The sequence below is a fragment of the Narcine bancroftii genome, chromosome 4 (genome assembly GCF_036971445.1).
Source record: "Narcine bancroftii isolate sNarBan1 chromosome 4, sNarBan1.hap1, whole genome shotgun sequence".
In the NCBI taxonomy this organism is placed as follows: domain Eukaryota; kingdom Metazoa; phylum Chordata; class Chondrichthyes; order Torpediniformes; family Narcinidae; genus Narcine; species Narcine bancroftii.
Window position 1 is genome coordinate 220756524 of NC_091472.1, and position 16544 is coordinate 220773067.

The 16544-nt window shown below is 39.4% G+C and overlaps 1 protein-coding gene across 6 annotated transcripts in view; it reads left to right on the forward strand.

Moving 5' to 3' along the window:
* Positions 1-16544, forward strand: part of rbm44 (RNA binding motif protein 44) — a 145475-nt gene that overhangs the window by 43415 nt on the left and 85516 nt on the right. For all 6 annotated transcript variants that reach the window (XM_069933981.1, XM_069933983.1, XM_069933984.1 and 3 more), the window contains 2 exons: positions 7502-9252; positions 11860-11939. In XM_069933981.1, the coding sequence (XP_069790082.1) occupies positions 7502-9252; positions 11860-11939 (1831 nt within the window). The remainder of the gene's footprint in view (positions 1-7501; positions 9253-11859; positions 11940-16544) is intronic.

Here is a 16544-nt window from a genome sequence, read left to right on the forward strand (position 1 = left end):
CATGGATTCCTTAAGAGTAAGTCATGCTTGACTAACCTTCTGGAATTTTTTGAGGATGTGACAAAGAAGATGGACTCGGGAGAGCCAGTGGATGTGGTGTATTTGGACTTCCAGAAGGCCTTTGATAAGGTACCGCACGGGAGTCTAGTGGGCAAGATCAGGGAGCATGGTATTGGAGGTAAGGTGCTGACATGGATAGGAAATTGGTTAAGAGATAGGAAACAAAGGGTTGGAGTAAATGGGTCTTTTTCAGAATGGCAGGATGTGACGAGTGGAGGGCCTCAGGGATCGGTGTTGGGTCCTCAGTTGTTTGTAATTTATGTTAATGATTTGGATGAGGGGATTATAAATAACATGAGCAAATTTGCAGATGACACTAAACTGGGTGGCGGTGTGGGGTGTGAGGAGGATGTAAGGAAAATGCAGAGGGACTTGGACAGGCTGAAGGAGTGGGCGGCTAAATGGAAGATGAATTTCAATGTGAACAAATGTGAGGTTATTCATTTTGGGGAAAGTAATAGGAAAGCTGAGTATTATTTAAATGGAGACAAGCTAGGGAGTGGGGAAGTGCAAATGGATCTGGGTGTACTTGTTCACCGGTCACTGAAGGCTAGCATGCAGGTTCAGAAAGCTGTGAAGAAGGCAAATGGAATGTTGGCTTTCATAAAGAGGGGATTGGAGTATAGGAACAGAGATGCCCTTCTGCAGTTATACAGGGCCCTGGTGAGACGCCACCTGGAGTATTGCGTCCAGTTCTGGTCTCCAAACTTGAGGAAGGACATACTAGCTATAGAGGGTGTGCAGCGCAGATTTACAAGGTTAGTTCCAGGGATGGCAGGGTTGTCATATGCAGCAAGGCTAGAAAAACTGGACTTGTATCCGATGGAGTTTAGAAGGATGAGGGGGGGACATGATTGAGGTATACAAAATAATCAGGGGGATAGACAAGGTGAAGTCTGATTACTTGTTCCCAATGATGGGGGAGACGAGGACTAGAGGGCATAGTTTAAGAATACAGGGTAGGCCCTTTAGGACGGAGATGAGAAAGCATTTTTTTACCCAGAGAAGTGTGAATCTGTGGAATGCTCTGCCACAGAGGGTGGTAGAGGCGGATTCGCTGACTATGTTCAAAAGAGAGTTAGATAAGACTCTTGAGGGTAACGGAGTTAAGGGTTATGGGGATAAGGCTGGAAAGGGGTACTGATGGTAATGATCAGCCATGATCTAAATTGGCGGTGCTGGCCCGACGGGCCAAATGGCCTACTCCAGCTCCTATTGTCTATTGATATCAGCCCACTGGCGGTGGTCAATGTGGCAGGCACCAAGAGATTTCTTTAGGCAGTCCTTGTACCTTTTCTTTGGTGCACCTCTGTCACGGTGGCCAGTGGAGAATTCGCCATATAACACGATCTTGGGAAGGCGATGGTCCTCCATTCCGGAGACGTGACCCACCCAGCGCAGCTGGATCTTCAGCAGCGTGGACTCGATGCTGTCGACCTCTGCCATCTCGAGTACTTCGACGTTAGGGATGAAAGCGCTCCAATGAATGTTGAGGATGGAGCGGAGACAACGCTGGTGGAAGCGTTCTAGGAGCCGTAGGTGATGCTGGTAGAGGACCCATGATTTGGAGCCGAACAGGAGTGTGGGTATGACAACGGCTCTGTATACGCTTATCTTTGTGAGGTTTTTCAGTTGGTTGTTTTTCCAGACTCTTTTGTGTAGTCTTCCAAAGGCGCTATTTGCCTTGGCGAGTCTGTTGTCTATCTCATTGTCGATCCTTGCATCTGATGAAATGGTGCAGCCGAGATAGGTAAACTGGTTGACCGTTTTGAGTTTTGTGTGCCCGATGGAGATGTGGGGGGGCTGGTAGTCATGGTGGGGAGCTGGCTGATGGAGGACCTCAGTTTTCTTCAGGCTGACTTCCAGGCCAAACATTTTGGCAGTTTCCGCAAAACAGGACGTCAAGCGCTGAAGAGCTGGCTCTGAATGGACAACTAAAGCGGCATCGTCTGCAAAGAGTAGTTCACGGACAAGTTTCTCTTGTGTCTTGGTGTGAGCTTGCAGGCGCCTCAGATTGAAGAGACTGCCATCCGTGCGGTACCGGATGTAAACAGTGTCTTCATTGTTGAGGTCTTTCATTGCTTGGTTCAGCATCATGCTGAAGAAGATTGAAAAGAGGGTTGGTGCGAGAAGACAGCATTGCTTCACGCCATTGTTAATGGAGAAGGGTTCAGAGAGCTCATTGCTGTATCTGACCCGACCTTGTTGGTTTTCGTGCAGTTGGATAATCATGTTGAGGAACTTTGGGGGGCATCCGATGCGCTCTAGTATTTGCCAAAGCCCTTTCTTGCTCACGGTGTCGAAGGCTTTGGTGAGGTCAACAAAGGTGATGTAGAGTCCTTTGTTTTGTTCTCTGCACTTTTCTTAGAGCTGTCTGAGGGCAAAGACCATGTCAGTAGTTCCTCTGTTTGCGCGAAAGCCGCACTGTGATTCTGGGAGAATATTCTCGGCGACACTAGGTATTATTCTATTTAGGAGAATCCTAGCGAAGATTTTGCCTGCAATGGAGAGCAGCGTGATTCCCCTATAGTTTGAGCAGTCTGATTTCTCGCCTTTGTTTTTGTACAGGGTGATGATGGTGGCATCACAAAGGTCCTGAGGCAGTTTTCCTTGGTCCCAACAAAGCTTGAAAAACTCATGCAGTTTGGCATGCAGATTTTTGCCGCCAGCCTTCCAAACCTCTGGGGGGATTCCATCCATACCTGCTGCTTTGCCACTTTTCAGTTGTTCGATTGCCTTATATGTCTCATCCTGGGTGAGGACCTCATCCAGCTCTAGCCTTAGGGGCTGTTGAGGGAGCATTATTTTATAGCATTTAACTATATTAGTAGTTAAAAAAATGTCTCAATTGAATTTTCCAACTTTTAATGTGCAGGGGTTAAATAATCCAATTAAGAGAGAGAGAATATTGGGTTATATTAAAAAAATGAAAATCGATATTGCTTTTTTACAAGAAACACATTTGACTGAGAAAGAACATTTGAAATTGAAAAGGGATTGGGTTGGTTATGTTTTCTCATCTTTTAATTCTTAGGCAAGAGGAGTAGTGATTTTGATTCATAAAAATTTACCTTTTGAATTGGAATCTTCAGAGGGGTATGATGGCAGAGTATTAAGAGTGAACTAAAACTTTTGCTGAATCATGGACTTTGGTGAATCTTTATGCCGCTAATATAGATGATGAGCAGTTTATTTCAGAAGCTTTTTTTATTGTTAACTCAAGCTAATGAAAATATTTTAGTTGGTGGTGATTTTAACTGTCTTCTCGACCTTTTATTGGATAGAAATCCAAAAAGTATAAGGAAATCAAAGATGACATCACAAATTAATGTGTTAATGAAAGATTTAAATTTGCTGGATATTTGGAGAAAAGTTAACCCTACAGAGAAAGATTTTTCTTTTTATTCTTCGAGACATGATTCATTTTCTAGAATTGATTTATTTTTGGTATCAGCACATTTACAAGGTAAAGTATTATGAGCTGAATAAAAAAGTAGAGATATCTGATCATTCACTATTACATTTTTCTTGTAAAAGTTCGGCAGTAGTACGTCCGTCATTTAGATGGAGGTTTAATGTAATGTTATTGAAGAAACCAGAGTTTGTTACTTTTGTTAAAGAGCAGATTTCTTTATTTTTGACTGAAAATGTTAATTCTGTGGATAGTCATTTTGTAATTTGGGATGCTTTAAAAGCTTATTTGAGAGGGCAGATCATTAGTTATTCAACGAAAGTTAAGAAACAATATATGGCAGAAAGTTTAGAGTTATAAAATAAGATTGCTGAGTTAGAGAAGGACTTTCAGAAAGAGATAACAGAAGATTTTAAAAAGTTGCATTAGAGAGGTTGAAATTGTGTTATAATACTTTACAAATTTATCAGTTTGAGCACTTAATTAATCGATCTAAACAACATTATTATGAGTTGGGGGAAAGAGCTCATAAGGTACTTGCTTGGCAATTGAAAGCTGAACAGATATCTCGGACCATTAATGTTGTTAAGAAAAATTCAATAATAACTTAAAAGCCTCAGGAAATTAATGAACAGTTTTATTCATTTTATCAAAAATTTTATACTTCTGAGGGGAAACAGGATAATGGTTCTATTGATTCTTACTTATCTAAATTAAAGTTACCGGTATTAGATGGAATTGTTGTTCAGGAATTGGAATCTCTATTTATGGATTTTGAAATTAAGGAAGCTATTCAGGAAACGCCAAATGGAAAGTCCCCAGGGGATGATAGATTTCCTGTGGAATTTTATAAACATTTTTATGATGATTTTTTTCTAATGAATTTGGAGAGGTGTTGAATCAAGTTACTGAAGATCAGAAGTTACCAGAATTATGTTCTAGTGCTTTAATAACTGTCATTCCAAAAAAAAGATAGAGATCCATTAAAAGTGTCTTCGTATAGACCTATTTCTTTATTAAATGTGGATTATAAAATTATGGCAAAAGTATTAGCTAATAGACTTGCTAAATATTTGCCTAAATTGGTACATATTGATCAAACAGGTTTTTTTTAAGAATAAAAATGCATCAGACAATATAGTTTGATTAATTACTTTGGTCAATGCATATCAAAATCAACCTAACCATCCTATGGTGGTTGCATTAGATGCAGAAAAAGCTTTTGTTAGGGTTGAGTGGGATTTTTTATTTAAGGTGTTAGAGAAATTTAAATTCGGCCCTTTTTTTATTGGTTGGGTTAAGACTTTATATACGAACCCAATTGCTTGGGTGGTGACAAATTGACAGATTTCTTTACCATTTAAATTGACTCGTTCAACTCGACAGGGCTGCCCATTGTCACCAACCTTATTTGCATTGGTTATTGAACTGTTAGCTCAGGCTATTAGACAAAATGAAGAAATTAGAGGCATGTGGATTAAGAATGAAGAACATAAAATTAACTTATTTGTGGATGACGTTTTGGTGTACTTAACACAACCGGAATGGTCATTGAAACAATTGCAAGAGTGTTTGTTGAAATTTGGAGAATTATCGGGATATAAAGTTAATTGGAATATAAAGTTAATTGGGATAAAAGTGAAATTTTACCAGTTGGAGTGGGAGATTATTCTGAATTTAAAACAATTATAAAATTAAGCTCAACAAGTAAAATTAAATATTTAGGTGTGTTTGTGGATATGAAATATCAATCATTAGATCAATTAAATTATGTACCTATATTAAGGCGGATTAAAGCAGATTTGATTAAAAGTGGAAAGATCTTCCATTAACTTTGATTGGTTGGGTTAACTGTATTAAAATGAATATTTTTCCTTGAATTCAATGTTTATTTCAGTCACTACCTTGTTTACTTTCTAAAGGTATTTTTTCAAGATCTGAATAAAGCAGTACAAGAGTTTTTATGGAAAGGTAGATTAGCTCAAATGGCATTGCATAGACTTACATGGAAGTATGCATTGGGTGGATTACAACTACCACATTTTCAAAATTATTATGAAGCGGCCCAGTTGAAGTTCATTAGTAGATTGATGGATTTAGGTCAGCCTCCTAGCTGGGCTAAAGTGGAAATGGCATGTATTTCTAGGGTTGAAATACATGAATTTATATTTTGTTGGAATTTGAATTTGTTACAGCAATATGATATGCCAATATTGAAACATTTATTAAAGATTTGGTTTAAAAAAAATAGGGTGTTAGGGTCGAAAGATAAATTATCTATTTTAACTCCATTGTATAATAATCAGCTTATTCCTTTTTCAATGTTTAACAATCATTTAAAGATTTGGGATTCTAAGGGTATAAAGACAATACAAGATTGTTTTGTAGAGAGTAAATTTCTTTCTTTTAACCAATTGAGAGAAAGATTTGAGATGCCTGTAAATTATTTGTTTGTGTATTATCAACTTAGGACTTTGATAAAAGATAATTATGGTAGAGAGATGATTTTACCTACTTTGTCGAGATTTGAATCAAATCTCTATACCAAAAAGGGTTATATTTCAGTTATGTATAATTTGTTACAAGATAGTATGGAAAAACCAGATTGGGAGAAATCTAAACTTAAATGAGAGAGTGATTTAGTATTTATTTTTCCTGAAGAAAATTGGGCGAATATGTGTCAAGACAATTTAATTAAATTGACTAATGTGCAATATGGAATGGTTAATTATAATTTTTTACATCAATTATATTTGACCACGGAAAAGTTAAAAAAAAATATGGGTTTAGTAATTTGGATTCTTGTTTTAGATGTGGTTCAAGTATTGGAACTTTTTTACATGCTGTATGGAATTGTGTTAAAGTTCAATCATTTTGGGAAGGAATTAAAATAGTTTTGGAGAAATTATATAATTTTATACTACCGTTAGATCCAACGATTTTCTTGTTGGGAAATTTATATTCGTTAAGAGGAATGGGATTGGATAAAATTCAAATTGCTTTTGTACGTTCGGTATTATCAGTAGCACGTAAATGTGTTGCTAGTACCTGAAAAGATGATACTGAGATTAATATAGCTCATTGGCATTATGAATTGAAAGTCTGTTGTTATGGAAAAAATTACTTATACTTTACATGATAATTCTTCTTCTTTTTTTAGTAAGTGGTCTCCGTATTTGAAATATATGCATTTAGATATACTTTGAAATATTGTAAACATTAAAAAAAAATTAGCTTTTTTTTTGCTCCCCTGTAAGGGTGGGAGGGGGGATGGGTATTAATGAAAAACAATTCTGACTATTTTTATATTGTATGCTATGTTTCTGTTATCTTTTAAATAAAGTTTGAAAACAAACATGGCAATGGAGGACAGGCAAGTTGGTGTGGGAACCATCCCTATGACTTGTTGAATTATTTCTGTGTTTTTTAAACCTACATTTTATTAGTTTGTTTAAATTTAACTTTTGCAGCCATAATGTACAGTTCCTCAAGTGTCATACTTCTTAATTTGTGCCAAACAGTCCTTGTGAGTAACTTCCTCACTCACCACCTGTTTCCTGTATTAGTGGCAAAATCATGAGTCCTCATCCTCATTTTCTAGAACTTCTATTTTGCAAGGAACAGTTATGCTTTGCAATCTGTGTTCACATTACAAATTGGTAATCTGAAAATGTGAATCTTCTGTAAGCATAGTGAAGGGTGAATGTATCACAATAAAAAATGAATTTATTCACATTTCAAAATCAACCTGTGCACCTTCCAGTTGTAAAAATCCCTGCAGTTACAAAATTGTTGACCCATTTCAGATCAAATAATTCGGCATTGTGGAAGAAATTTTATGAAGAAAGGATTGACGCTGTTACTAACATAATTGGCAATCAGCCAATACTCGGTGTCCAATTGGTTAATTTTGTTGACAGGCATTGCTTTGGGGATGGAGGCTGAGGGCTATCATTGTCTAATAGGCCAAGGAAATATTTTAATAAAGTTGTCAAATATTAATTACATTTATTGTTCAACATTTTATAGATAAGCATTTGTTCCTTGTGGACAACCAGAGAATCCTTGCAACTTGTTCATCTACTGGGATTGGACATCCATGCTTCAGGGCTAGTGATGGATCTCGTCTTCTAAGCAAGAAGAAAAATGACGCAGCTGGTGGTGAGAAAGCCATTGACCAGCTCTTGGAATTTAGAATCAAACCTGATGCCCTTGATGGGGAATGTGGTGAAGAAGTTGTTGAAGCAAAACATCAGCTTTCAAATACTTTGGAATCAGTTTGTGAATTTGGGTCCCCCCATGAAAGGTCATGCATTAAAGATCTGACAACTAAGGAAACTGGTTTACTCTCTTCTCATGGACAAGAGAAATATGCTCTCAAAATGGATTTGGTGAAAGAGAAAGGAAACGACTCCGACCTGTCCTTGGACACAGAATTTGAGATGTACAAGAAACTGAGTGAAATGTCTTTGCAACAAGTTTCTAATGACTATTGTCAAGAATTTGAGAAAAAACGAGATAATTACATTCCTGAATGTAATAATTTTGTGAGATCGGATACCTTGGTTATGGAGTCATTTGGTAGTTATCACAATAGAAACAGCACAGAAAGCCACAATTTTTCTGACTTTGATTATTTGGGCTGTGGAAGCATTTTCCCCAAAAGACAAAGTCCAACAGCTCAGAATTCTTCAGAATCTATTCAACTTGCACATTGCTCTTATCTACCTGAAGACACTAATGAGACTTTGTTTCTCTCTGCTGTTAGTTCAATGCAGAAGACCTATGAAAGTCATAGGCTATCTGCTTCTGAACCTGCACTCACTACATTCACTGAGATTGCAGAGTCAAACAATGATAGCAATATTGAAGTTCCTAATGGGAGTAAATTTGAGCAAGTAGAGATTGGAAATAACAGTGACCAGATTGGATGTAAAAGTGACCTTCAGACTGCTGCATTATTGGAAAATATTAATCAAATGGCAGAATATGCCAATGATCAATCTGTTTGTACTTCAACAAAACTTGAAAATAATCAAGTACTTATGGAGCCACTTGCTGTGACAAGGTTTATAATTCCTGCTCATGCAGTTTCTAAAGTTCAGGAATCCGTGGCGGATCAAGGTGACCCAAAACCCAATAATGCAGTATCCACACATGCAGATTCAAATCAAGGATGGGGGGGGTCCTGTGGACCTTCGGACAATTCAGATGAGCTGAATTTGTTTGATGAATCATTTGTATCAGCTGTTGCTGCAGGTTCAATGGCAGCAGAGTGTTACACTAATGGGATTGTTGAAATGAAAGATGCCTTGGGTTCATTACAAGTAGCTGAGAGCAATAATCAGTCTACCAACTCTGCCTACCAGACACCAGATTGGACGCATTCAGGAAATGCTACAATGTTTCAAAGAACTTCTGATAATTCCCAGTTGAAACATCATTGCCCTGTCAACAAAGGTGCTTGTGATTTAATTGTCAAGGTCAATCAAGCAGTTGATGCTGGCACTGATTTCAGAGTTGATTTCACCGTGGATAAAGCCACAACAGCTATCATCTCTGTTGTTGACCGAGCTACCAACACAGACATAATTTTAATGAGCAAAAATAGACCAATTCTGGGTCAAAGTAAAATGTATAGAACTATGGCCTGCAACACTGAATGGTCCATTGCTGAATCACCCATGAAACAACAAAGTACCCAGACAATTATGGTTAATACAGAGAAGAAATGGACTAATACTGTTATGCAGACAGCAGATTTTAATTCAAATGAAAAGGTATGTTGTTATTTTAATCAACTAAATTTCTACATTTGAGATGTATTCCACAGGTAAAATTAAGAGTACATGTATGTAACTGTTGAGAGCTATCAGCTGGAAACCAAATGGAGAAACAATGAGCCGAAGTAGCATTGGAACAGGCCCTTCACTCCACGTGTCCAAATCAGACTAAATATCTTCTACTTACATCTGGTAGATATCCCACCATCCCCTTCACATTCATGTATATCTAGAAGCCTGATTGTATCTGCTTCCAACACTACTCCTGGCAGCTACCACTCTGTTTAAAATATTTATCACACATATCCCCCTTAAATGTTCTTAAATGTTCTTAAACTCGTGTCCTCCAGTATGTGACGCTTTTGCACTAGGGAAAGGATTTTGATTGTCCACCCTATCAATACCTCTCATGATTTTGTTCATCTCTATTAGGTCACCCCTCAGCTGACTATGCTCTAGAAAAAAAAACAATTCATATTTATTCAACTTCTCCTCTCAACTTGTACTCTCTAAACTAGGAAACATCCTGGTAAATATTTTCTGTTCCCTTTCTAAAGCATCCACAATCTTTCTGTGATGACGTTTCCAGAATTGCACACTATATTCCAAGTGCAGCTTAACCAGAGTTTTATATAGCTGCAACATGTCCTTCTTGCTTTTATAATCAAAGCTAAGCATGCCATATGCCATGTTTGTATCACCCTATCTATTTCTGTGGCCATTTTCAATGAACTATGGACCTGAACCCAAAATTGCTCAGCACTTAAGAAATAGACCATTGACCTTTTGGACTGGAACTCTTCATTGGGAATACAGGAATCGAGCAGTAGCCCACATAAAGGGTGGGGAGGCAAGGATGTATCTGCTGGCAGGTGATAGTTGAATGCAAAAGGGAGGCTGAAGATGGTACTTTTCATCATCTTGGGACTCCATACATTACTTTGAAGTGAAGCACTGATTACAACTACCAGCTTAGTGCACTGCATTTGATGCTCACGCTGTGGTTTCCACCACGTTTGAGAAACTAAATGCAGATCAGATGACTACTTTGTGGAGTACTATCAATTTCATCTGATAGAATGCCCCAGATTTTACATTTGAGGCAAGGTTAGCTGAGCTGTGATTTTGCTCTTTGGAAAATAGAAGGATGAGAGGAGACTTAATAGAAGTCGTCAAGTTTATTGTCATTTGATTGTACAAGTGCAACCTGATGAAACAGCATTCTCACGTCCTTGGTGCAAAAACATGCAGACAAACAAGCAGACATGACACACAGACAAATAATTCATGTGCAAGACAAGTATTATAGCTATTAAAAATATATATTGTTTAGTCCAAATGAGAGTCTCATATGGTTAGTGTGAGCAGTTCCTTTGGTCTTTCAGCATTCTCATTGCCTGTAGGAAGAAGCTGTTCCTCAGCCTGGTGGTGCTGGCTCTGATCCTCCTGTATCTCTTCCCCGATGAGAGCAGCTGAAAGTGGCTGTGTGCAGGATGGAAGGGGTCCTTAATGATTTTGCACACCCTCTTCAGACAAGGATCCCAGTAGATCACGTTGCTGGGAGTGGGGGGGAGGTCCTGTAGATTGATCTCCGATCTATTTTTCTGCACCAACCATAGCACACTGTGCTCTCATTAGAGCTCCTATGGAAGGTTGACATAATGGTGTCCAGTAGCCTTGCCCGCCTCAGTCTTCTCAGGAAGTGCAGTCGCTGTTGCGCCTTCCTGACAAGGGAGGAGATGTTGAGTGTCCATGATAGGTCACTAGTTAAGTAAACTCTAAGGAACTTGGTGCTCTCCACTCTCGACTGTAGAGTTGTTGATCTGTAGTCATTCCTGGTCCTTTTGAAGTCTACGATTATCTCCTTCATGTCATCCACATTGAGACTCAGGTTGTTACTCTCGCACTATTTCACGAGATTTTCCATCTCGTCTCTGTAGTACAACTTCTTGGTGTTGCTGATTATGGTCTATAATATTATGAGAGGCCTAGATAGGGTGGCAGCCAGCACCTGTTTCCCAGGGCAGGAATACCAAACACCAGAGGACAACTGTACAAAGTGAAGGAAGGGTACTTAAGGGGAAACATCAGGGTTACGTTTTTTACATAGAGAATTGTGGGTGCCTGAAAAGCCTTGACAGGAATGGTAGTGGAGATTGAAACTTTAGGGGTATTTAAGAGTCTCAGACATAGATGAAAGAAATATAGAGGGTTACGGGGTAGGGAGTTTTTAACAGAGGTGGCCAACCTTCTAAAGTTTAGGATATATAGCACGGTAACAGGCCATTTAAGGTTGGCACAACATCGAAGCCCAAAGGGCCTGTACTGTGCTGAAGTGTTCTATGTTCTATCTGTTGTCCATACCTTTGAAATACTCCCAAGGTAGAATATTTTTCACTGCCACATCTTGTAATAGCTCTAATGAGCTAAGAATCCCTGATTCTTTCCATTTGCTGTCTCCATTAGTCTCCCACTATTTCATTTTTATATCCCTGGGATTTTCCATTCTGTCATTTTCACTATTTTGTTTAACCATATCAAGCAAAAGACTTGGCATTTAAATGTTCACAACAACCAGGATTTTTTTTTTTTTTTTTTTTGCAGGAATTAGAGAATAACAGATGCAAAATCAAATTAAAGAAAACTCTTAGTGAACTGGAAAGACTAAAGAAGATGTGTAAAAGGTATTTCTAGATGTAATCATCAATAAACTAATCCAGAAGTCCTGACTGAAAAGGTGTTCCTCCTGAAACATCAACTCTCTTTCCTCAGATGATGCCTGACCCGCTGAGTATTTCCTGCATTTTTGTTTTGTATTTTCTGTGGATGGCCAGCATTGTTCTTCCTTGTTATTAAGTCCCACTTGAATCAAGGCTGCATTAATGCTGCGATGTGGATGTTGCCATTCATTTTGCAGAGAGTAGGGAAGAAAGTCTGAAAGTGGAATTCTCATTCCTGGTGAATTTCTCATCAAATCAGAAGAGGATTCCATGGCTGGGTCTTCAGTGCTGGCTCGGTCAGTCATCAACAGTCTAAGTAACTGTACAATCCTTGGTCTCCTGTGCTAATTCTTCCTCCTGATATATACATAGGATATTTGTCCATTCTTCTAGTCTGCTCCATGCATTTGTCAGTGGGAAATTTCATTTCTGAACTATCTGCATATTAAGAATTCTCCAACACGTGGGTCCTCTTCCTTTTTGCATTCATGAATTAATTTCCACTTACTGAATAGATGCATTTCTTACCTGCTCAAGATATTTTTCACATTCAGGGAAAGCAAATTCCTTTATTTTCACCTATACACTGTCATGAGAATTCTTGTATTTTCTCACCCTTCTCTCCATCCCCCACCAGTTACACAGACTGCATGCAATGAACACAATTTACACAATTCTCTACAGTAATTTCTGAATATAGAATAGCAAAATGGTGAAGTACACAAATATCCATCATCCAATGTTAATGAGACTAATTTGAATGTCCAGTAAAGTTTAATGTTACCAGTGACCTATGTTAGACTAGCCACAACCTAATTATGGTTAATTCATGAGGATTGTAATTAATCTATTTCAATAAAACAATAATTTCTGCAACTAACTGCATGCAAATTAATGCTAATACAGGTTACATATTCAACATGGATGTTTATTTGTGTTTAAGTTATGCATTTAGGGATTATGGCAAAGCTAATCAGTTAATTTGAACAAACTTTTTTAACTGCAGTTAACCTTGAAGTTGATTTTCATTAACATAACATAACAATTTACAGCACGGACACAGGCCATTAGGCCCTTCTAGTCCGCACTGAACCAAACACCCCTCTCTAGTCCCACCTCCCTGCACAATGCCCATAACCCTCCATCTTCTTCTCATCCATATACCTGTCCAACCTTTTCTTAAATAATACAATTGACTCCGCCGCCACTATTTCTCCCGGGAGCTCATTCCACACGTCTACCACTCTCTGAGTAAAGAAGTTCCCCCTCATGTTACCTCTAAACCTCTGCCCCTTAATTCTTAACTCATGTCCTCTTGTTTTAATCTTTCCTCCTCTTAACGGAAATAGTCTATCCACATCCACTCTGTCTATCCCTTTCATAATCTTAAATACTTCTATCAAATCCCCTCTCAACCTTCTACGCTCCAAAGAATAAAGACCTAATCTGTCCAATCTCTCCCTATACTCTAGATGCTTAAACCCAGGTAACATTCTGGTAAACCTTCTCTGCACTCTCTCCACTCTGTTTATATCCTTCCTATAATTAGGCGACCAGAACTGCACACAGAACTCCAAATTAGGCCGCACCAACGTCTTATACAGTCTCAACATCACCTCCCAACTCCTATATTCCATGCAATGATTGATAAAGGCCAGCATATTAAAAGCCTTCTTCACCACCCTATTCACGTGAGTTTCTACCTTCAGGGAACGATGTACCGTTACTCCTAAATCTTTCTGTTCTTCTGTATTCATCAATGCTCTCCCATTTACCACGTATGTCCTGTTCTGATTCTTCTTACCAAAATGAAGCATATCACACTTATCAGCATTAAATTCCATCTGCCATTTTTCAGCCCACTTTTCTAAGCAGCCCAAATCCCTCTGCAATCCTTGAAAACCTTCTTCATTATCCACTATTCCACCTATCTTAGTATCGTCTGCATATTTACTAATCCAATTTACCACCCCATCATCTAGATCATTAATGTATATAACGAACAACAATGGGCCCAATACAGATCCTTGAGGCACACCACTGGTCACCGGCCTCCAACCTGACAGACAATTATCCACTACCACTCTCTGGGCTCTCCCTTTCAGCCAATGTTCAATCCATTTGACTATCTCAAAATTTATACCTAAAGACTGCACCTTCTTAACTAACCTTCCATGTGGTACCTTATCGAAGGCCTTACTGAAGTCCATATAGACAACATCCACTGCGCTACCCTCATCCACATTCCTAGTCACCTCTTCAAAAAATTCAATCAGATTGGTCAAACATGACCTTCCTCCCACAAATCCATATTGAGTGCTCCTGATCAGACCCTGTCTATCCAGATGTATATAAGTACTATCTCTAAGAATTTTCTCCATTAATTTACCTACCACAGACGTCAAACTTACAGGCCGATAGTTGCCAGGCTTCCTCCTTGAACCCTTTTAAAATAACGGGACCACATGCGCAATGCGACAATCCTCTGGCACTATCCCCATATCTAATGACATTTGGAAAATTACCGCCAGAGCCTCTGCTATTTCCTCCTTCACTTCTCTCAATGTCCTGGGGAAGATCCCGTCTGGTCCCGGAGACTTATCCACCTTTATATTCTTCAAAAGCCCTAAAACTACATCTTTTGTAATCTCTATATTCCCCATATTTACCCAATTTGCTTTTTTTTATCTCACATCTCCCAATATCCTTCTCCTTAGTGAATACCGAAGAAAAGAAACTGTTCAATATCTCCCCCATTTCTTTCGGCTCCACACACAGTTTTCCGCTCTGATTCTCTAAGGGACCAATTTTGTCTTTAGCTTTCCTTTTACCATTAACATATTTGTAGAACTCTACCGGCACCACCTACGGCTCCTAGAACGCTTCCACCAGCGTTGTCTCCGCTCCATCCTCAACATCCATTGGAGCGCTTACATCCCTAACGTCGAAGTACTCGAGATGGCAGAGGTCGACAGCATCGAGTCCACGCTGCTGAAGATCCAGCTGCGCTGGATGGGTCACGTCTCCAGAATGGAGGACCATCGCCTTCCCAAGATCGTGTTATATGGCGAGCTCTCCACTGGCCACCGTGACAGAGGTGCACCAAAGAAAAGGTACAAGGACTGCCTAAAGAAATCTCTTGGTGCCTGCCACATTGACCACCGCCAGTGGGCTGATATCGCCTCAAACCGTGCATCTTGGCGCCTCACAGTTTGGCGGGCAGCAACCTCCTTTGAAGAAGACCGCAGAGCCCACCTCACTGACAAAAGGCAAAGGAGGAAAAACCCAACACCCAACCTCAACCAACCAATTTTCCCCTGCAACCGCTGCAATCGTGTCTGCCTGTCCCGCATCGGACTTGTCAGCCACAAACGAGCCTGCAGCTGACGTGGACTTTTTTACCCCCTCCATAAATCTTCGTCCGCGAAGCCAAGCCAAAGAAAAGAAAGAACTCTTTTGGATTAGTTTTCACCTTGCTTGCCATAGTTTCCTCGTACCTTCTTTTAGATTTCCTAATTCCTCTCTTAAGGTTCCCCTTACATTCAATGTATCTTTCAAACATCCCCTTAACTCCATGCTTCTTATATCTAATGTATGCCTCCCTTTTTCTTCGAACCAAGTTTCCAATATTCCTTGAAAACCACGGCTCTCTCAAACCTTTTGCCCCTCCTTTTAACCTAACAGGAACATAAAGCTTTTGCACTCTCAAAATCTGATCTTTAAAAGACTTCCATCTCTCTACTACATCCTGCCCATAAAACAAATTGTCCCAATGCACACCCTCCAAGTCCTTTCGCATCTCCTCAAATCTAGCTTTTCCCCAATCAAAAACCTCAACCCTTGGCCCTGACTTCTCTCTTTCCATAATGACATTGAAGCTGATGGCATTATGATCACTGGACCCGAAGTGCTCGCCAACACTAACCTCCATCACTTGACCCATCCCATTTGCCAACAGTAGATCTAACACTGCTCCTTCTCTGGTTGGCACCTCTACATATTGTTGTAAAAAACTATCTTGCACACATTTCACAAACTCTAACCCATCCAGTCCTTTCACAGAATGTGTTTCCCAATCTATATGTGGAAAATTAAAATCTCCCATAATTACAACCCTGTGCTTATCACAAATATCTACTATCTCCCTACAGATTTGCTCCTCTAGGTCTTGGTCCCCTCCGGGTGGTCTATAATACACCCCTACAAGTGTAACCTCTCCTTTCCTACTCCTCAGTTCCACCCAAATAGCCTCCGTGGATGTGCCCTCTAATCTATCCTTCCTAGGCACCGCTGTAATATTTTCCCTGACAAGCAATGCAACCCCACCTCCTCTTGCCCCTCCGACTCTATCACACCTAAAACAACGAAACCCAGGGATATTCAGCTGCCAATCACATCCCTCCTGCAACCATGTCTCACTAATCGCTACCACATCATACTTCCAAGTATCAATCCACACCTTCAGCTCATCCACCTTTTTTACAATACTCCTGGCATTAAAATATATGAATTTCAGAGATTTCCCAATTTTTAATCCCTGTTTTCCCTCATCTTTAATAACAACATTAT